Source organism: Lithobates pipiens, unplaced genomic scaffold (genome assembly GCF_037356315.1).
Source record: "Lithobates pipiens isolate NorthernLeopardFrog02 unplaced genomic scaffold, aLitPip1_a1.2 Scaffold_25, whole genome shotgun sequence".
Classification (NCBI taxonomy): Eukaryota; Metazoa; Chordata; class Amphibia; order Anura; family Ranidae; genus Lithobates; species Lithobates pipiens.
Window position 1 is genome coordinate 130965799 of NW_027507787.1, and position 17746 is coordinate 130983544.

The window sequence follows — 17746 nt, forward strand, 5'->3', positions numbered from 1 at the left end:
TGGACTTTCTGTTTGGACTTGACGTATGCAGGTGGTAAGGCACCACATGGTGCACAAATCCATATTATTTCGTTACTGCTGCAAGTATGTGGTTAAGCTTGCATTTCTGAAGGGTTGTGGTTGTGTCTTCAAAACTGCTAATGCTGATAGCAGGCGTGCTGAAGCCTTCCTATTAACTGCCTTTTGTTCTTTTTTCTTGGGGATGATGTTTTGTGATCCCTCTCCTGTGGGCTCCTTCCACAGCTCCTGGTACAGACAATTTGGACAGTCTCTGATTCCTTGTCCCCCATTTTCCAACCTTATCATGATGTAAGTACTTAGAGGGATGAGTAACTCTCTCCCTTTTCTCTTGCACATGTTCTTCCCATTGAGGGGTATATTGGTTGATCATACTGGTCTACTCATGTTTTGTTGTTTTTTTTTTTACAGAGTTGCATGCATCTGCCCCTGAAGTGTGGTATTATACACAAAACGTGTGTTGGGCTTATAGGATGCATTCTGATGCCTACTGATAGGAATCTACTTAGACTCATTATCTACAACCAAATGATCATATTTTTTTTTACCATTGTTTACACTGCATAGTGCCATTTAGATGACGTGTATACATATAAAGACTTGTTCATGCCGAATTAGTTGGGGTAGGCAGAACACTTTGGTGCAGCTGGGTCAGCCTGACACTTGATCTTTGACCTCTGGGGGACACGCCTGCTGACCTTTGAAGGAGGTCCCTATTCCAATCCCTGAGTCCTAAACTTGTTCTTCTAGGGGAAACCCTAAAATCATAACCCTAAAACCATAACCCTAACCCTCTAACCCTAACCCCAAACATAAATAATTAATTTTACCCTATTAAATATCTTGTCGATTTTATATTCTGTCCCTTTGACATGTATATGTAATGTATTCATGAGGTCAATGCCATGTATGTGTGTGTGCGTATACATATTTTTTTTTGTAAATTTGTTTTTATTAACAGTTTTTCAACACAAACAACACATACAAACATATGACCCAGAACCTCCCGCCCCCCCCCCCTCCCACCCAAACCCCTGTGCAGCCCCCCAGTCAAATACAAATCACAGAACATATTCATCAGCCGTATCCCACAGATAAAAACTAGCTCCCCAAAAAGTAATGATGCACCCTGACTCCGAATGCAGAAACAGAAAGACCCATAGAGCTCATAGCATCAATCTGCCCTGTGCACCTATTGGCTATCCAGGAGTCCTCTCCCCACTCAGTAAACTAATTCAAAGTATCTTTGGCGTCTAGCCAGCCCTGCCACACTTTCTCAAATTTCTTGGAGCATCCCCTACTTAGGTACGTGGCCTTGTAAAGTGGAAGTGCTTTGTTAATCAGGCTTTTCCAATATGACACAGTAGGTGGTTCAGGCCTTTTCCAATATAACAGGATGGCTTTACGCGCATAGAACAAAGACAGAGATATCATAGTCCTTTGTGCCCTTCTAGGAGCCAACTCCTCCACCAGCCCCAGCAAACAAACCGCGACCGTAAGAGGAATCGGCACCAAGAGGACTGTTTGTATGGTATCCGCCACTCCCCTCCAAAAGTCCCTAATCTGTGGGCACTGCCAAAATATATGATCAAAGCCAGCTCTGTCCTCCGTACACCGCCAGCACCCCGCCGCACCTGTGCCATACATTCCAGCTAGCCTTACAGGTGTGTAGTGTACCCTGTATAGAATTTTATATTGAATAAGTCTATCTGGCCGACACCAGAGTCTGGAAAGGATAGGCCCACATGTCCTCCCCCCAAAGTTCGTCACCAAAGCGCTCCATGTGTCCCTACATTTTTGTACCACACTGGGTCTGTCAACGAACAGCTCTTTGTAGACCGCGGACAAGGGCTTCAAAAGGTCCCCCGTCCGCAGCACACTCTCCAGGGGAGACACACCCAGCTCCAAAGCATCAGAACCGAACTGAGTGAGGAAGGCGTGTCTCAACTGGAGGTAGCGAAAAAAATACCAGTTCGGTAGATTGTATTTCATTTTCAGTTGGTCAAAGGTGTATAGTCTGGTCCCCCCCACTATGTGCATGAGTTGTTTGATGCCAACCCTGGCTCATATCACCGGGTCAGGAATCGCACCAAAATGCGGCAGTCTGTGATTAAACCAGAGAGGGGCTTCTGGCCACCAGCACCCCCCTCTGTTCTTCATCAAGACCTGCGCCCTGTCCCAAGCTCGCACCGTTACTCGCATGGAGACTGTCAGGGAAGGAGAGGCCCCCGGACTCCTATACACCAGGTAGGATAAACTCTCATACGAGCCCACAAGGGCTGCCTCTAGCACCGTGGCGGAGTCCCCATCATCCCTTGTTAACCATCTCCTGACGACCACCATCTGTCCAGCTATAAAATACTTAAAAAGATCCGGTAATGCCAAGCCACCTTGACCCCAGGGCTCCTGTAAAACACGGAGACTTATCCTGGGATGTGCAGCGGCCCACAAAAACGAACTGAACAGACTGTTCACCCTTCTGAAAAAGGAGCAGGGAATCCAAACTGGCGTGTTTCGCAAAAAGTATAAAAACACTGGTAAAACTTTCATTTTCAGTAGGTTAACCCTACCAATCAGGGACAGCGGCAAATGTTTCCATGCATCCAGTTGTACCTTCACCTTGGCCAGTAATGGAAGAAGATTGAGAGACATATAGTCACCTACTCTTGGGGACACCCTCACACCCAAGTACCTGAACTCCTGCACCCATGCAATGGGGACCTTAGTGGTCGCCAAAGCACGAGCCCCCCCGTCAATAGCCATAATGTTTGACTTCTCCCAATTAACCCGAAGCCCGGAGTATGTGGCAAAGGTGTCAAGCACCTTAAACACAGCCTCCAAGGAAGGCCCTGTGTCCTGCAAAAATAGAAGCATGTCATCCGCATATAACGCTAAGCATTCCTTGATACCCCCTACCTCCAAAGCTCCAACCTCAGGGGACCTCCGCAGAGCTATAGCCAGGGGCTCTATCGCTAACGCAAATAAGGATGGAGACAGCGGGCACCCTTGACGCGTGCCCCTGCCCACTTTAAACTGAGAGGAGATCAAGGCACCTATTTTGATAACCACCCGAGGGTTGCTATAAAGTAGAGAAATCCAAGTTACAAAAACCTCCCCAAAACCCATGTGCCGCAGAACTGCTAGCATATACTGCCAGTCTACAGAATCGAAGGCCTTAGCCATGTCGAGGGAGACCACTACTCTCTCGCCCGTCCTGTCATGTTCGACCTGCAGATGAATAAAACCCGTCTGATCTATGTCCACCAAGGTAGTGATGACTTGGGAAAGTCTGGTAGCCAAAATTTTGGTTAAGATTTTCAAATCTTGATTCAGCAGTGCTATTGGCCTGTAAGATGAACATGACAGGGGATCCTTGCCCGGCTTTGGCAGCAGAATAACCTGCGCCTCTAATAGGGAGTCAGGAAGACACTTGTGTTCAATACAGTAGTGAAAGAGACACTTTAGCCTAGGTACCAAGTCCTCTAAATGTGCCCTATACCATTCAACACAAAAACCATCAGGACCCGGAGACCTATGTGGAGGGAAGGACTTAATGGCCCTCTCAATGTCCTCTTCAGTTATATCAGCGTCCAACATGTCCCTGTCCCCCACAGACAGCACCGGGACATCCAGGGACGCCAACAACCCATCTAATTCTAGTGAACTGTAAGCCGGGAGGGGAGCATACAGGGTTCTGTAGAATTCCACAAAAGTGTCCAAGATAGCCACAGGATCTGTGAGAATGTCCCTCCGATCGTTTTTAATGCAAGGTATGTTAGTCTGAACTCTCTGTTCTGCCACCAACATAGCAAGCAACTTGCCATTTTTGTCCCCTTGCTCAAAAAGGGATTCAGCCAGCTTTGTCCTAGACGTGTGAGCTAATTCGGTATAGTGGAGTGCCAAAACACGCCTCGCCTCCAGAAGTTCACCATACGTGACATCCGAATGGCTATCAGCATGTGCCAGAGCACACACCCTCTCCCTGTCCTGCAATTCCTGCTCTTTCTGATTATGAGACCTGCGCGCCTGCTTAATAGCCGAGATATAGTGACCGCGCATGCAAGCTTTAAACACATCCCACACCACGGTTGGAGCGGCAGTTCCCACATTATCCTCCCAATAATTACCAAAGTGTGGCGCAACCTGAGTGGACACCTCTTCCACCTCCAGCCAGCCAGGGTTGAGCCTCCAGCCCCCCCCCCAGAGCCTGAGTTGAGACCAATATGTATTGACATTGGCGTATGATCAGACAAACCACCCGCTAAATATGTAGCTCCGCCCACCAGCTGCAACATTGATGAATTTGCGAACGCCAAGTCAATCCTTGAGGAGGATCTATGCGTTTTGGAAAGATGCGAGTAACCTCTAGTAGTAGGGTTCTTCCATCGCCACAATTCTGTCAGGGAAGCCGTAGCCGCCCAGGCAGAAAGGTCAGCCGATGCCACTCTCGACGCATTAGAGGAGTCCAGAGCGGTAGAGAGTATGGCATTAAAATCCCCAGCAATAAGGAGAGGGAGGTGCATGTAGGGCGCCAATTTACCCAAAAGATCATACAAAATCTGAATCTGGAAAGGGGGTGGAACATAAACATTAACCAATACCACCTTGTATGTGCTAATATCAGCAACTACAATCAGATACCTTCCTCCAGGGTCCGAGATCACACGATGTACGGTGCAGGGTACCGCCTTACTGATTAAAATTGACACTCCCCTGGAGTAAGTAGAGTACGTTGCATGTATCGCCCGTTGTATCCAGGCTCTGCGTAAGGCCAGCACCCTGCTCCCATCCAGATGCGTCTCCTGCAGGAACACTACATGAGGACTAAGCGGTTTTAAGAATTGAAACATTAAAGCTCTACGGAATTTGTCATTTAGTCCTCGGACATTCCAGGAGACCACATTAAACATTTGTCCCGCCATCAGCCCCCATTAAACCTGTCCGGCAGGAGACACAATACATAAATTAACAGAAAGAAATACAGTTGACCATGTGTGACATACGTGTAACCAAGCATATGAAAAATAAAAAAACTGACTTGGAGGGCTGCACTTACTAAAACCCCCACCCCCTGACCCCCATAAACTCCCTGCTGCTGTGTAGCAAACCAAAAAAACAGGTACACGCAGCTTGTCCCCAAACCGTGTCCTAAAACAGTCCTTGAGGGCATGACCATCATGAGGCCAAAAAGACCTAAAGACACAAAGAAAAAAGTTTTGACACCCCCTAAAAAACAATAAAAAGGGTGTCAAAGTGTCACCAAAATGAATTGTTTCCCGGAGCTCCCAACTCCGCTTCAGGACCCTCCCACCTTTGCTGCCACATTCGGACCTCGTATGCCCCCTTCAGTTCCCAGGATTCGATGTGTCCAAGAGGAGAGCCAAACAGATACTGAGAAGAAGGGGCACTGCTCTTAACTATGTGTTCATAGAAATGTACTTGTGAGGAGAGGGCAGCAACCTTCGAATTTCCCCCCCCCACCCCAAGCCTGAGGGAGCAAACTTCCATGGCGGGGAGACCCTATGGTAGCACAACGGGTAACTCAACCTCCAAGGAGCAGACCGGCCAAACTCTTGAAGGGGGCCATAGCAAAAGGCAAATAAGGCGAAAAGAAAAAAAGAAAAGAAGAACCAATCCCGCTGTGTAGTAATTAGACCATGCCCGGCCTCGCCTATCTCAGCGACTGGAGTCAGGCATCCGCTTCAGCAGGGGTATCAAAAAACTTCACCGAACCTCCATGTTGTACCCGCAGCCGACTAGGATAGAGCATGGAGTATTTCAAATTTTTTTCGCGCAGCCGTCTTCTGATGTCCGTAAAGGTCTTGCGTCGTCTCTGCAAGTCAGCCGAAAAATCAGGATACAGATGCACCACCGTGTTCTCAAAAGGCAGGGTCTGGTGTTCGCGCGCCTCGCGCAGTATACAGTCCCGGTCCCTAAAATTGAGGAATCGTACCAGGAATGGCCTAGGCTGAGCCCCAGGTGGACCTCGGCCAGTGGGTACCCTGTGAGCCCTTTCCACCAAATATGTTGGGGAGACCTCGGTTAAATGAAGAAGTGATTTGAAGAAGCCCTCCGCAAACTCAGCAGGGCGCTCCCCCTCAGCTCCCTCCGGGAGGCCCAGAACCCTAACATTGTTCCTCCGCATGCCATTTTCTGCGTCGTCGGCTTTCGCCACCAAATTCTGAACAGTGCACTGCAAAGCATGAATGGCCTCATCATGGCGATTAGTGGCGTCCTCCGTCGCCGAGACTCGTGATTCGGTTTCAGAAAGTCTGCCCCTAAATTTGTCCAAATCAGCTCTTATGAGATTGCACTCTTCCGCCAAATGGTCTATGCGGACCAGCAATGATGTTCTGCTTTGCTCAATTGCCGCAAGAATAACAGTGGTATCATTGGCTTGAGGGGCAGCAGGCACGGGCGGAGCGGCCGCCTGCGGTGCCGCCTGTTCCATATCTGCCATCAGCGCCTTAAATTGGTTCAAAAAACCACTAGGGCTCTGTGCAGGCTGCGGCGATGCCTTCTTAGCAGCAGACTTGCCTTTGGAGGGCATGGAGGAGTAGGCAGACAGACTGAGAGTATGTAGGGTGGTATACAGGCAGTGAGGTGCGCCCCTTTAAAAATAGAGCAGCCACAGAGCGATCAAACAAACAGCTAGGATGAGGTACAGTGCAGCGCTATAATTTCCTTAGTGTCCAAGTTCTGTAGGTGGATTCAGCAGAAACAGACACCGTCCAGCAGGTTGCATAAAGAACAGGATATGTCCCTTTAAGAAAGTCCAGCCAAAGACCAGTATGTGAGAGCAAACAGTGCTGACAAGAGCTGACACAGACCACCACCTCACTCCCTCAGTCTCAGTCCTGGGGCACCCTGCAGCTGACCCCACACTCTAAGGCTCACCTCCCTTCCTGCCTGGATTTCGGCCTCCACACGCTCCAGGAGAGCTTCCGCCCCCGCCGCCACGCGGCCGGCCGCCTCGGCACGATCCAGACGCGGCTGCGTCAATTGCGGTGAGGGGTCCGGCCACAGCCCCCAGTGCACGTCCGCGTGAATCCACTCCCTCACGGCCCGCTCGTAGATGCACTCCGCGAGCGCGGCACTCCACCGCAGCCGTCCCGGAGGCTTCACAGGCCTCAAAGATGGCGGCCGGTTTCCACCAGGCAGCTAGGCCGCAGCCGACCGGAGCTCCAAAAACACAGCCGAGCTCCGAAATAACCAGCCCAGCCGGTTCCGAGGATGGCCTGTAGTGCGGGGGGGGGGGGGGGGGGGGAGTCCAGCAGCGTCCCCGGGTCCGTCAGCAGAGAGGATGGAGCAGGATTTAGAAAGGATTCCTGGAGCTCATTCACCGTGCGTCCTCCCTGGTTCACATCCGGCCACGCCCCCCGTGCGTATACATATTAAACCGTTTCTACTATGTGCATCATTGTTATGTATTGTCAGACTCCATATGCCTATTAAATATACTTTCTAATTATCTCACCCCCTCAAATCAATAGCCTAATTTAAAGTCCCACCTTCCTTTTTCTTGTACCTTCCTATTAACTGAACAAGCCTGCCCCTACAGTCTTGACTTATTTTCTGCAGGTACCACTCTGTTACTAATGTTTCACAGGTTGAAGTCTGTGTCTGCAGTATTGCTAATGCTTGGACTGATAACAGGTGATACTGAGCACTTTCCTATTAACACAGGGCCTGGCCCTGCAGACAGAGCTCACTGTCTATTGATGCTTGGTTATGGTATGATCCTTGGCGGTACAACAAGGGTTGTGGCTACATGGTCGTTAGTCAAAAGTAAGATGTGAATAACAAGTGGAAGGATGAGGATCCAAAATTGCATATGCCATCTTTGCAATGAATCTCTGTAGACATCAGTAAGGCTCGACCTCCACAAATCATACCCCATGATGAAAGAGTATCGTTCGTAGCGGTGCAACTCCAAGTCGCATTGACTTCAAAGTAGTCCCTACACTACTTTTGATCCCGCTGTGATCTAACTTGGGGCCATGGACATGAAGAATACACAGGCATTGATTCAAGTTGCACAGAAATCGCAGTAAATGCATGATTTTAGGTTGCAATAGTGGAAACCTAGGCTAAGACTGTAGATGGTCTTTAGACCTAACAAGTTGCATAAATCGCATTGTTGCATAGTGGGTGAGGTTGAGGATGGACACAGGTCAATCAAGTCCAACCTAAATGTGTGATTATATGTCGGTATTACCTTGTCTATCCTGCATGTTGTGGTCATTCACAAGTGTGTGTGTGTGTGTGTGTGTGTGTGTGTGTGTGTGTGTGTGTGTGTGTGCGTGTATACTTTGAGATGCCCATGTTTCAGCAAGTACCTTCGCTTGGCTGTTAGAATGTACTACGAGTTCATCTGGCAGACTGTGACCTTTCCACAAACTCTGGCCATTTCCCAGGATATTTAGTCCAGTAGAGGTCGACTTGCGGGAGCAAGGACTTCTGGGGAGCCTTGTTTGGGCAACAGCCTGGCGCAATGACTTCCAGGTTCTGGGAAAAGAGTCCCAGTACAGACTCAAATCGAGTCGGGAGGCGCCATCATCTAGAGACCAACTAGTCTCATTACAACAATGACCTACCGGGAAGCAGTTCTGAATCTCTAAAAAAAAATACAATAAAGTTACCCTCAGAGAGAGCAACAGTATAAGTATCTTACTTGAACAAATAGTTCTTTCCTATTGGTTGCATCCCACGGTTGCAAGAGCAGTAAGTAGCCTGTAGTAACCCATGTGGTCCGAGGGGCCCAAGGGAAGGTTGACAACTGTATTAACTGGTTTTGTAGTAAGGAAAGACTTTACTTCCTGCACCAGGAACAGTGACTCCATAAAGGAAACAAGTCCCCTTTTGGGGAGGTAGCTAAGATAACTAATTTTTCAGCATATCAGCTATTAGGCATACCAATCATCACAAGTTGTTACTCTCCGGGTATTCATGTCAATGGAGGACAAGGTGTCCAAAAGTCAGAGCTGCAGTGGTCGAAGACTGAAGTCTTTCTGAAACGCAACAAAGCCTCAACTATGCTGCAAAGACTCATCAAAATGGGGAAGGCCAAGTAAGGCTATCAAGATATTGATCTGACAGTTATCTGAGTGGCTTCCCAGAGGTGGAAGCAGAGAAACTAATGACAGCCAGCTGGGTATGCAGATTAGCCAATATGTATATTGAACAAACCTAACAGTCTCCAGGATCCTTATCCGGATTCGGATATGCGCGGATACAGTCTTAGAACTGAGAACCTCCTATTCTCCTTCCTGAGATCCAAACACTTCATAAAGCGTGGCCAACGGTATCTTCCAAATTTATACAAGTTATATCTAGATGCTGGAGACCAAGAAGTGGAGGTCTCACCTTTAGTCTTTGAAATCCTATGGAAGTCGGAAACAAATCCACTTTGCACTACAAGTGCACTGCAAGTGCACTTGAAAGTGCAGTCGATGTAAATCTGAGGGGTAGATCTGAAATGAGGGGAAGCTCTGCTGATTTAATCATCCAATCACGTGCAAAATGTTGTTTTTTATTTTCCTTGCATGTCCACCTCGGATTTACAGTGACTGCACTTCCAAGTGCACTTGCAGTGCAAAGTGGATTTGCCTTTCGTAAATAACACTCATTGTCTCATTCTCCATTCAGAAGGATAAGACATCCTCAACATGGCCAGTAACACAGAATAAGTATTCTGTATGGCAAATAGGTCTAGAAGGATCTCAGACATCCAGGTATCAAACCATAAACTACCTTATTGCTAAATTGTCAGGCAAAATGGCTCTAGTCTCTTCCAACACTATACAAAGGTTGGTATCTTTGCAACCTGGGTTAGAACATCATCCTTCTGGCATATTCTAACTAAAGTGTTTGAAGTACCACAAGCATTGAAAATAGATTCAAGGTTGAAGAGAGACATAGAATTGGCTCTTTTTCAAGGAGGAAAACTATAGGCTCTTCAGGCCTAACGACATCATAAAGACAATCGCAGGGATGCCGGTCAAGTCAGTCAAAGGGCTCAGATGGCTAGGACAAATCTATCACATAAGGGCAAAGACCACTCTTCCAACTGATTGCACATCCATGGGCGCATCCAAAGGAGTCCCTCCAGAGTTAATATGTAAATTACGACCTGGTCTACATTCAAAACGCTGCAGGTCCATTCTTGTGGACCCAACAGCTTTAATTACAATACATCTCAGTCGTTAGTGGGGATAGATCTAATCCTCAACTTAAACACTTCAGCAGTACTCACCCTTGTCTTTTGGTGAGTTGGTACATCCCATACGTATATGCTGTCATGCTGTGTCAGGAATGAGGACAATTTTATACTTATCTGATGGTAATTTTCCTTTCCTGATGCAAGCATGACAGCATATAGGTCCCTCCCGAAACAAAAAAAAAAAAGAAATGAAAGAAAGGCTTCGCAGTGATACTAAGTTACGAGAACTTCTCAGTGATACTAAGGCCGCGTACACACGGGCGGATTGTCTGCCCAAATAAGTTCGTCAGACAATCCGACAGACAGTCCGTTCAACTTTTGAATGAACGGACTTGACCACACACGATGAACAGACAGTCCGCTGAAAGCTTGCGTGATGACGTATACAGCACGTACGACGGGACTAGAATACGACGTCCAATACACTGCAATGCAACCTTCGGCCGTGTAAATCCTTTCTGAGCATGCGCCATACTTAGTCCGTCCAACTTGCCTACACACGAGTGGACTGTCCGCTGAAACCAAGTTTGGACGGACAAAAACACGGTTCAGCGGACTAAGTTGGGCAGACAATCCGCCCGTGTGTACGCGGCCTAAGTTGCAAGAATGCTGCGGGCAGGGAGGAGACCTACTCTTATAGTATAACCGATCCTGAGATAGGGCAGGGAGCGGAGCCTACCCATACATATATGCTGTCATGCTTGCATCAGGAAAGGAAAATTACCATCAGGTAAGTATAAAATTTTCCCCATAAATGTATTGGACCATTATACAGACTACAAATATAAAAAGGCACTTTTCCACTGGCCATCAATTTGAGGGGCACTGCAATTGTCCCTGTTGGTGTTTCTTTTCTGGCCATTATTATCATTTGTTCCATTGTTCCAAGGTTGAGAAAGGCTGTATTATCACAAATACACATATTGAGCCTTATTTAGCGAAGTAACTATCATAAAATTGTGCATATTACTCTAGAGCGACAATGAAATTCAAAGATTATTAAATGTACATAGAAAGACACTTTAATAAATATTACATTTTTTCTTACCAAAATCGAGATCTTTGATGTTGCACTGAAATACAATCTCTCCATTTACCACAAGCTCCACAGCATTTCGATCTGGTATCTCTTCTAGAACAACACTATGTCCATCTGAGGTCAGCACAGCTGTCAATAAAATGTTCGATGTCAGTGTCATCATACATTAATAGTTGGACTGAAACCATGGTTAAAATGTTGTATTTGTTACCCATTGTCATATACAGGTAAACATAGTGAGTAATGATACCTACAGAGTTTAATGATGATCTACTCTATTCAATAAAGTGTATCATTTAAATTAAGGGACTGAACTATTTATTCTGTTATTACTTCGACTTTCTAGGGACAGGGATGACATTTACTTTTAATGAACAAACTGTGTAAGGAATGCAGCCATTTCTTAAGGGAAAATTAAACAATCCATCCTCAGGATTTTTTTTCAACGTCAAAAGATCTCTAAAAGAAATAAAAGTCTTCTTGCATTCTCATTATCGCTAGTGTGTCAACAGCTGCACTGCTGCTAGTAGAATAGTGCTCTAACAGGTTGTCTTAAGCCACGTACACACGGGCGGACTGTCTGGCCAACTTAGTCAGTCGAAACACATTTCAGCGGACAGTCTGCTCGTGTGTGGGCTTCAGCTGACTTTTTCAGCGTGCAGTCTGGCGGACTAAGTATTTCGGAATTTCCGTAATATTGTCCGTCGTACTTTGGTTTCAGCGGACAATACGCTCGTGAGTAGGCTAGTTCGATGGACTAAGTATGGCGCATGCTCAGAAAGGATTTACACGGCGAAAGGTTGCATTGCTGTGTATTGGACTTCCTATTTCTAGTCCCGTCGTACGTGCTGTACACGTCATCGCGCAAACTTTCGATGGACTGTTTGTGCATCCGTGTGTGGTCAAGTCCGTTCATTCGAAAGTAGGACGGACTGTCCGTCGGATTGTCTGATGGACTAAGTTGGCCATACAGTCCGCCCGTGTGTACGCGGCTTTACTTTGAAATTCTAGGCTTTGTACATAAAGGAGCTACGATCTCTGTATAGCTAGATTTGCTTGGGAATATGTACTCCTTATCACTAGACACCAGAGAAGATGACACTGTATACTAGCTAATACAATATCATTGACTATTGACCATTATCTTTTCTGGACAGCTTGATGGGCATATAATTGTAACAACATTTTTATACAGGTTTTAGGGTAGGGCAGGATTAAAAACCCTGACAGGTTCCTATGGCTTTCTGTGGCCCAGTTAGGGAGCTTTAGGCCGCGTACACACGGGCGGATTGTCTGGCCAACTAAGTTCGTCAGACAATCCGACAGACAGTCCGTCCTACTTTTGAATGAACGGACTTGACCACACACGATGAACAGACAGTCCGCTGAAAGCTTGCGCGATGACGTGTACAGCACGTACGACGGGACTAGAAATACGATGTCCAATACACTGCAATGCAACCTTCGGCCGTGTAAATCCTTTCTGAGCATGCGCCATACTTAGTCCGTCCAACTTGCCTACTCACGAGCGGACTGTCCGCTGAAACCAAGTTTGGACGGACTGTATTACGGAAATTCCGAAAGACTTAGTCCGCCAGACTGTCTGCTGAAAAAGTCCGCTGAAGCCCACACACGAGCGGATTGTCCGCTGAAACACGTTTCAGCAGACTAAGTTGGACAGACAGTCCGCCCGTGTGTACGCGGCCTTACTCTTTCTGTTTTACTGATGACCATTGTTAACAAGACAGAAAGTTAGAAGAAATCTACAATTTTTTGAGTTTTCAGCAGAACAGCTCTATACATAAACTTTAACCACATACATTTATCAGAGTACAATATTTTTTACAAAATGTCCTTTAACTTTTTATCCCCTGTAAATTTAACATGCTCTTCAAGATTTTGATTGTTTACTAAAATGTTCTAATAGTACCACGATATGATAATAAGTTATGGAGAAGTAGATGCACGCCCAAGACTTATAAGCATCCTTTACTACCTGTATAATTAAAGTGATTGTAATATGTTTATTTTAATTTAAAAAAAAAATACGGTATACTTACCTATACAATACCCTTGCACAGAGCGGCCTCTAACTTCTGGGGTCCCCCACTGGTGCTCTGGGCTCCTTCTCTTCTGTGTTTCCCCCCATAGCAAGCCGCTTGTTCTGGAGGCAAATGTGCAGGCGCACTCCCAAACTGGGATGTGCATGTCCATAGACACACATAGTGCAGCTCAGCCCTGCCCTCCCCTGCTCCCTCCTCACTGGATTTGATTGACAGAAACAGGAGTCAATGGCTTCTGTTGCTATTACAAAGCCTGAGAGACCAGAAAAAGGGGAGAGAAGACCCAGACAGTGGAGGGAAACAGGGGAAAGGGGGAGGGAAACAGACAGTGGAAGTTTTTTTACCTTAATATAGAAAGTGCATTACAGTAGAACCACTTTAAACTGCCAGTCTACTGCTACAACATTGGGATTAGGACCCATATTAGGCTGAATTAGTCCTTTATTTCCACATCTACAGCAATAAACTTTTTCCCACTTTAAATGGAACAAATATGTCTTGGTAGATCAACAATAAAAGATAAGTCCTCACTTGACAAATAAAAAACATTAAATAATTTCTACAAGTGACCACTGTGTTGAAAACCGAATGGGTTCTTGTTTAGTAAAAATGTAACTAACAAATAATCAAGCTTTTTGCATTAGGAAACTGAGTCAATTAGGTATGAAAGCAATATAAAATCCATTTGTTTAAATTGTATCTTGGAATCAGATCAGGATAACAGTTTTAAAAGGAATCCTTTTAGCCCTTACAGCATAATACATGTGGTATATCATAGCTAGTACAAAGATTAACTCCAATTTAAATCATTGACTCCAGTACTGTAATATTATATTACTTATACATAATTTACAGAATCTATAAACCACATATACTCAAGGAATAATTGAATGTATAGGGAAGAAGTAGTGATTTTGCCAAACTTGATTCTGTAGTGAAATTGATGATTTTGCATTTACAGAAGCTTCATAAAAAGCAGCCTCTGATTTTTGTCATGCGGTACTGCGCGGTGACATTTGCTTTGTTAAAGGGTCCCCTTTAATGCTAAGAGCACACAGTACTCCTAGTTGTGAGACCCTGTGGTATGTATCAACATAGAAAAATGCCATTGATATAAGGGTCAATTCAGAAAGCTTTACCACAAAGGTAATGTTTTTCATTTTAGCTTTGTGACTTCAATTTTTAAATCTCATTGGACTGGCGTTCCAGTACAGCAGTCAACCTAATGACCAATTGCCCTCAAACTGCCTTTTTGGAAACCAGTTGGCTGCAGTGCTGATCATGTATTCTGATGGCAGAGGAGTCTGCTGTTAGAATACAATAGTGCAGCAGGGAGGATTCCCCCATCCGCTTCAAAGGTAGGGTTGACACCTTTTCTTCAAAAGAAACCCGAACACTTTAGCGGCGCATGGCAATTTTTTTTATAGTATAAACTATACATACATTTTGCAATTAAATAACATTTCTAATTACATGAAGTTAAGAACAAGAGTTCACAGAGTCCACAGAGTTCCCATTTTACATTTGAACTCGCTGAGTTCCCTTTCACTGTAAGAGGGGGCTCTGCAGACTTTAATGTAAGGGAGAACACTAACATAAGGGATCCTTTGGGCACCCTGATTTAAGGGGGAACATTGAGAACTCTGATGTACTAAGAGGACTCTTATATAAGGGGAAACACTGTTGCCTCTGGTGTAAAGGGGAAATCTGATGTAAGGGGTGCTCTGAGAACCCCAATTTGACTTTGTGTACTTACTCAGTGGCAGGAGAGAGAAGGTTGGAGATTTCAGTCACAGACAGGGATGGATGGTGAGCTCATTCACCCTTTGGCAGTTAGCACCTCTCATCCAGATGTATCTGAGGCTGCTGGACTTCAAATTGCTGGCCCCAACTTACTTTCCTATTGAGGCACAGCGCCAAGGATTGGAGTGTGGGCAGACACAGAGGGGTAGGGGTGGGGGGGGGGAGAGGCGCAGATCGCGACCTCTCTCATTTGTGTGCATGTGTGTGTGTGTGTGTGTTGGGGGGGGGGGGGGTTGATAGTGCTGGCTTTGGGCAGTGTTAAAGAGTGTAACAGACACTCTCAGCTTAGACAACTGCAACCAGCAACCCTGCTGGGAAGCCATAGTCCAGTCTAAATAATGTGTCCGGGTTTCAAGCGGTCTGAAACCCGAACACATGATTCCAAACCCGAACTGTCCGGGTCAATCCTGGACAGGTGGCAAGCCTACTCAAAGGTATGGGGGAATCTATTCAGTTTATTTTCAATCAGCCCACTGGCATAGCTGTGTGAATTTGTTTGTATTTGTTTGTAAAACCTGAATAAACTGATTTGTGCAGCAGAAATGAGCGTTTATGCCGGTTCGGTTTCTGAGATATTAAACATTCAATTTAATGCAAGCCCCACCCAGTTTGCACCCTATGTTGTTGAATTTTAAAAACACACACGCCATTCATCTGTGCCACTTTGTGCTGCAAAATCTCTTTAGTTTCAGAGATGTTGAGTGGTATATGCTGACTTTACACCTTGTTATGAAATCTTACATACAACTAGATTTATTTGTTCGCAGTTTGTGCAGATTCGGTGTATATTGTACATGATGTTTTACTTCACATCCGTAGTTTTGCCACCCCCACAGGGATCCGCCCTCTTCCGATTCTCTAGCACTGACTGGAAGAGACGGAGGAGGAAATCTGGGGAGGGGGTGGGCACAACAGGCTCTAGTGAGGCAAAGCCAGCTGTCAATCAGGCAGCATGGTGGAACTCAATAGTATTGTTGGGATCTGTCATAGCTGCAGCGCGGCTCTGCGCTGTCAGTATATAGTGGGTAATAGCCCGCCACATGCACATGAGTTTTTTTGTCACAGGAGAACATACTATATGTCATCTTGTGAACAAAAAGAGAACTAAGGCAAAAAAAGATTGGGCCATAGTTTTCTATTAACAAAAGTTTAAACCAGGTGTTAACCAAGCACAACAGCACTCCACAACATCTATGTCAGTAAATATTCTCTTCCTGACAGACTCCATGGCAGACTACATGTGGGTTAACCCCGCCTCCTCCCCAATGCTATAGGACCTCACTCCCATAAATTTGAGCTCGCCACTAGAGACTGTGTTCCGTACTTAGCCAGCTCATGACCAAAGGGTGGAAACTCCGTCTGCCATGGATTCCATCAGGAAAGGAAAATGATGGTAAGTATTTGATAATACATTTTCTGTTTCCTGACAGACTTCATGGCAGACTTTGTGTGGGAAATAACTAGCCAAACCACATGGGTGGGTATGCTGATAAAAAGAAGTTTAATTTTCCCCGTCAACCGACTGTATTCTTAAACCAAAGATCGAAGAGGATAGAGAAGCAGGTTCTATGCAATAATGTGACATAAAGGTATTAATGGAGGCCCATGAGGCCGCCTTGTAGATGACATCAGGAGCCACCTGTTGGGCTGCTGCCCACAAAGCCGCCATATCCCTTGTAGAGTGTGCTGTCACCGCCACTGGAGGAGTCAGGCCCTTAGCCCTATAAGCCTGCTAGATAGACTGGACAATCCAGGTCACAATTGTTCTAGACAAAGCCTGTTCCCCCTTACCAGAGTGTAGAGAAAAGAGGAAGTGGGAGCGTCTAAAGGAGTAAGTAACTCGTAGGTATTCCTTTAGCATTTCGCCTACATCCAGATGATGAACTTCAGAGGAACCTGGGGGGGGGGGGGGGGGGTTAATGTAGGTAGGACAATTTCTCGGTCCTCGTGTAACACTGAAGAGACTTTGGATTTGAGCCAAGCATAGGGATGAGGACCACCCGGTCCGGGAAGAAAGTCAGGAATGGTTCTCCATGACTGAAGGACACGATCTCAGAAACCCTTTTAGCCAAAGTGATGGCTACAAGAAAGGCGACTCTTGCACAAAAATCATTAATAGAAAGCAGGGCAGATCCCGCGGTGCTTAGTCCAGACAGTGAGTCGAGGACCATGGGAAGATCCCATCTGGGGAATCTTGGTCTTCTTTGGGGCCCGAGTCTTGTTGCCCCACAGAAAAAACTGCAGAGTTAGAGGCTGAACAGCCCACGATGTACAAGAGAAGGCCAACAAGGCAGAGACTTGGACCCTGAGAAAGCTGATGGACAGAGACAGATCTAGACTGGATTGAGGAAAGCTGAGAATATCTTGGGATTCCCAGATGCCTGAATAATCTGTCCGTAGAGGATTCGAATTTGACAAACTTGGCCCAAATTCTCTCATAGACTTTATTCATGCTTGCCCTTCTCGAGCCCATGAAGGTGGAAATTACTCCTTAAGCACACCCTAGAGACTCCAGCCTTTCCTTCTCAAGAACCAGACCATCAGTCTCAGTAATGCCCGGCAAGGGTGCAGGACTGCCTCCCTGAGAAAGAAGGTCTGGCC

General features: G+C 46.1%; 1 protein-coding gene across 1 annotated transcript in view; it reads right to left on the reverse strand.

Moving 5' to 3' along the window:
* CUNH10orf53 (chromosome unknown C10orf53 homolog) overlaps window positions 1-17746 on the reverse strand; it is a 66207-nt gene that overhangs the window by 5109 nt on the left and 43352 nt on the right. Inside the window, exon 2 of the mRNA XM_077453868.1 lies at window positions 11289-11408. Coding sequence (XP_077309994.1) covers window positions 11289-11408 — 120 coding nt within the window. The remainder of the gene's footprint in view (window positions 1-11288; window positions 11409-17746) is intronic.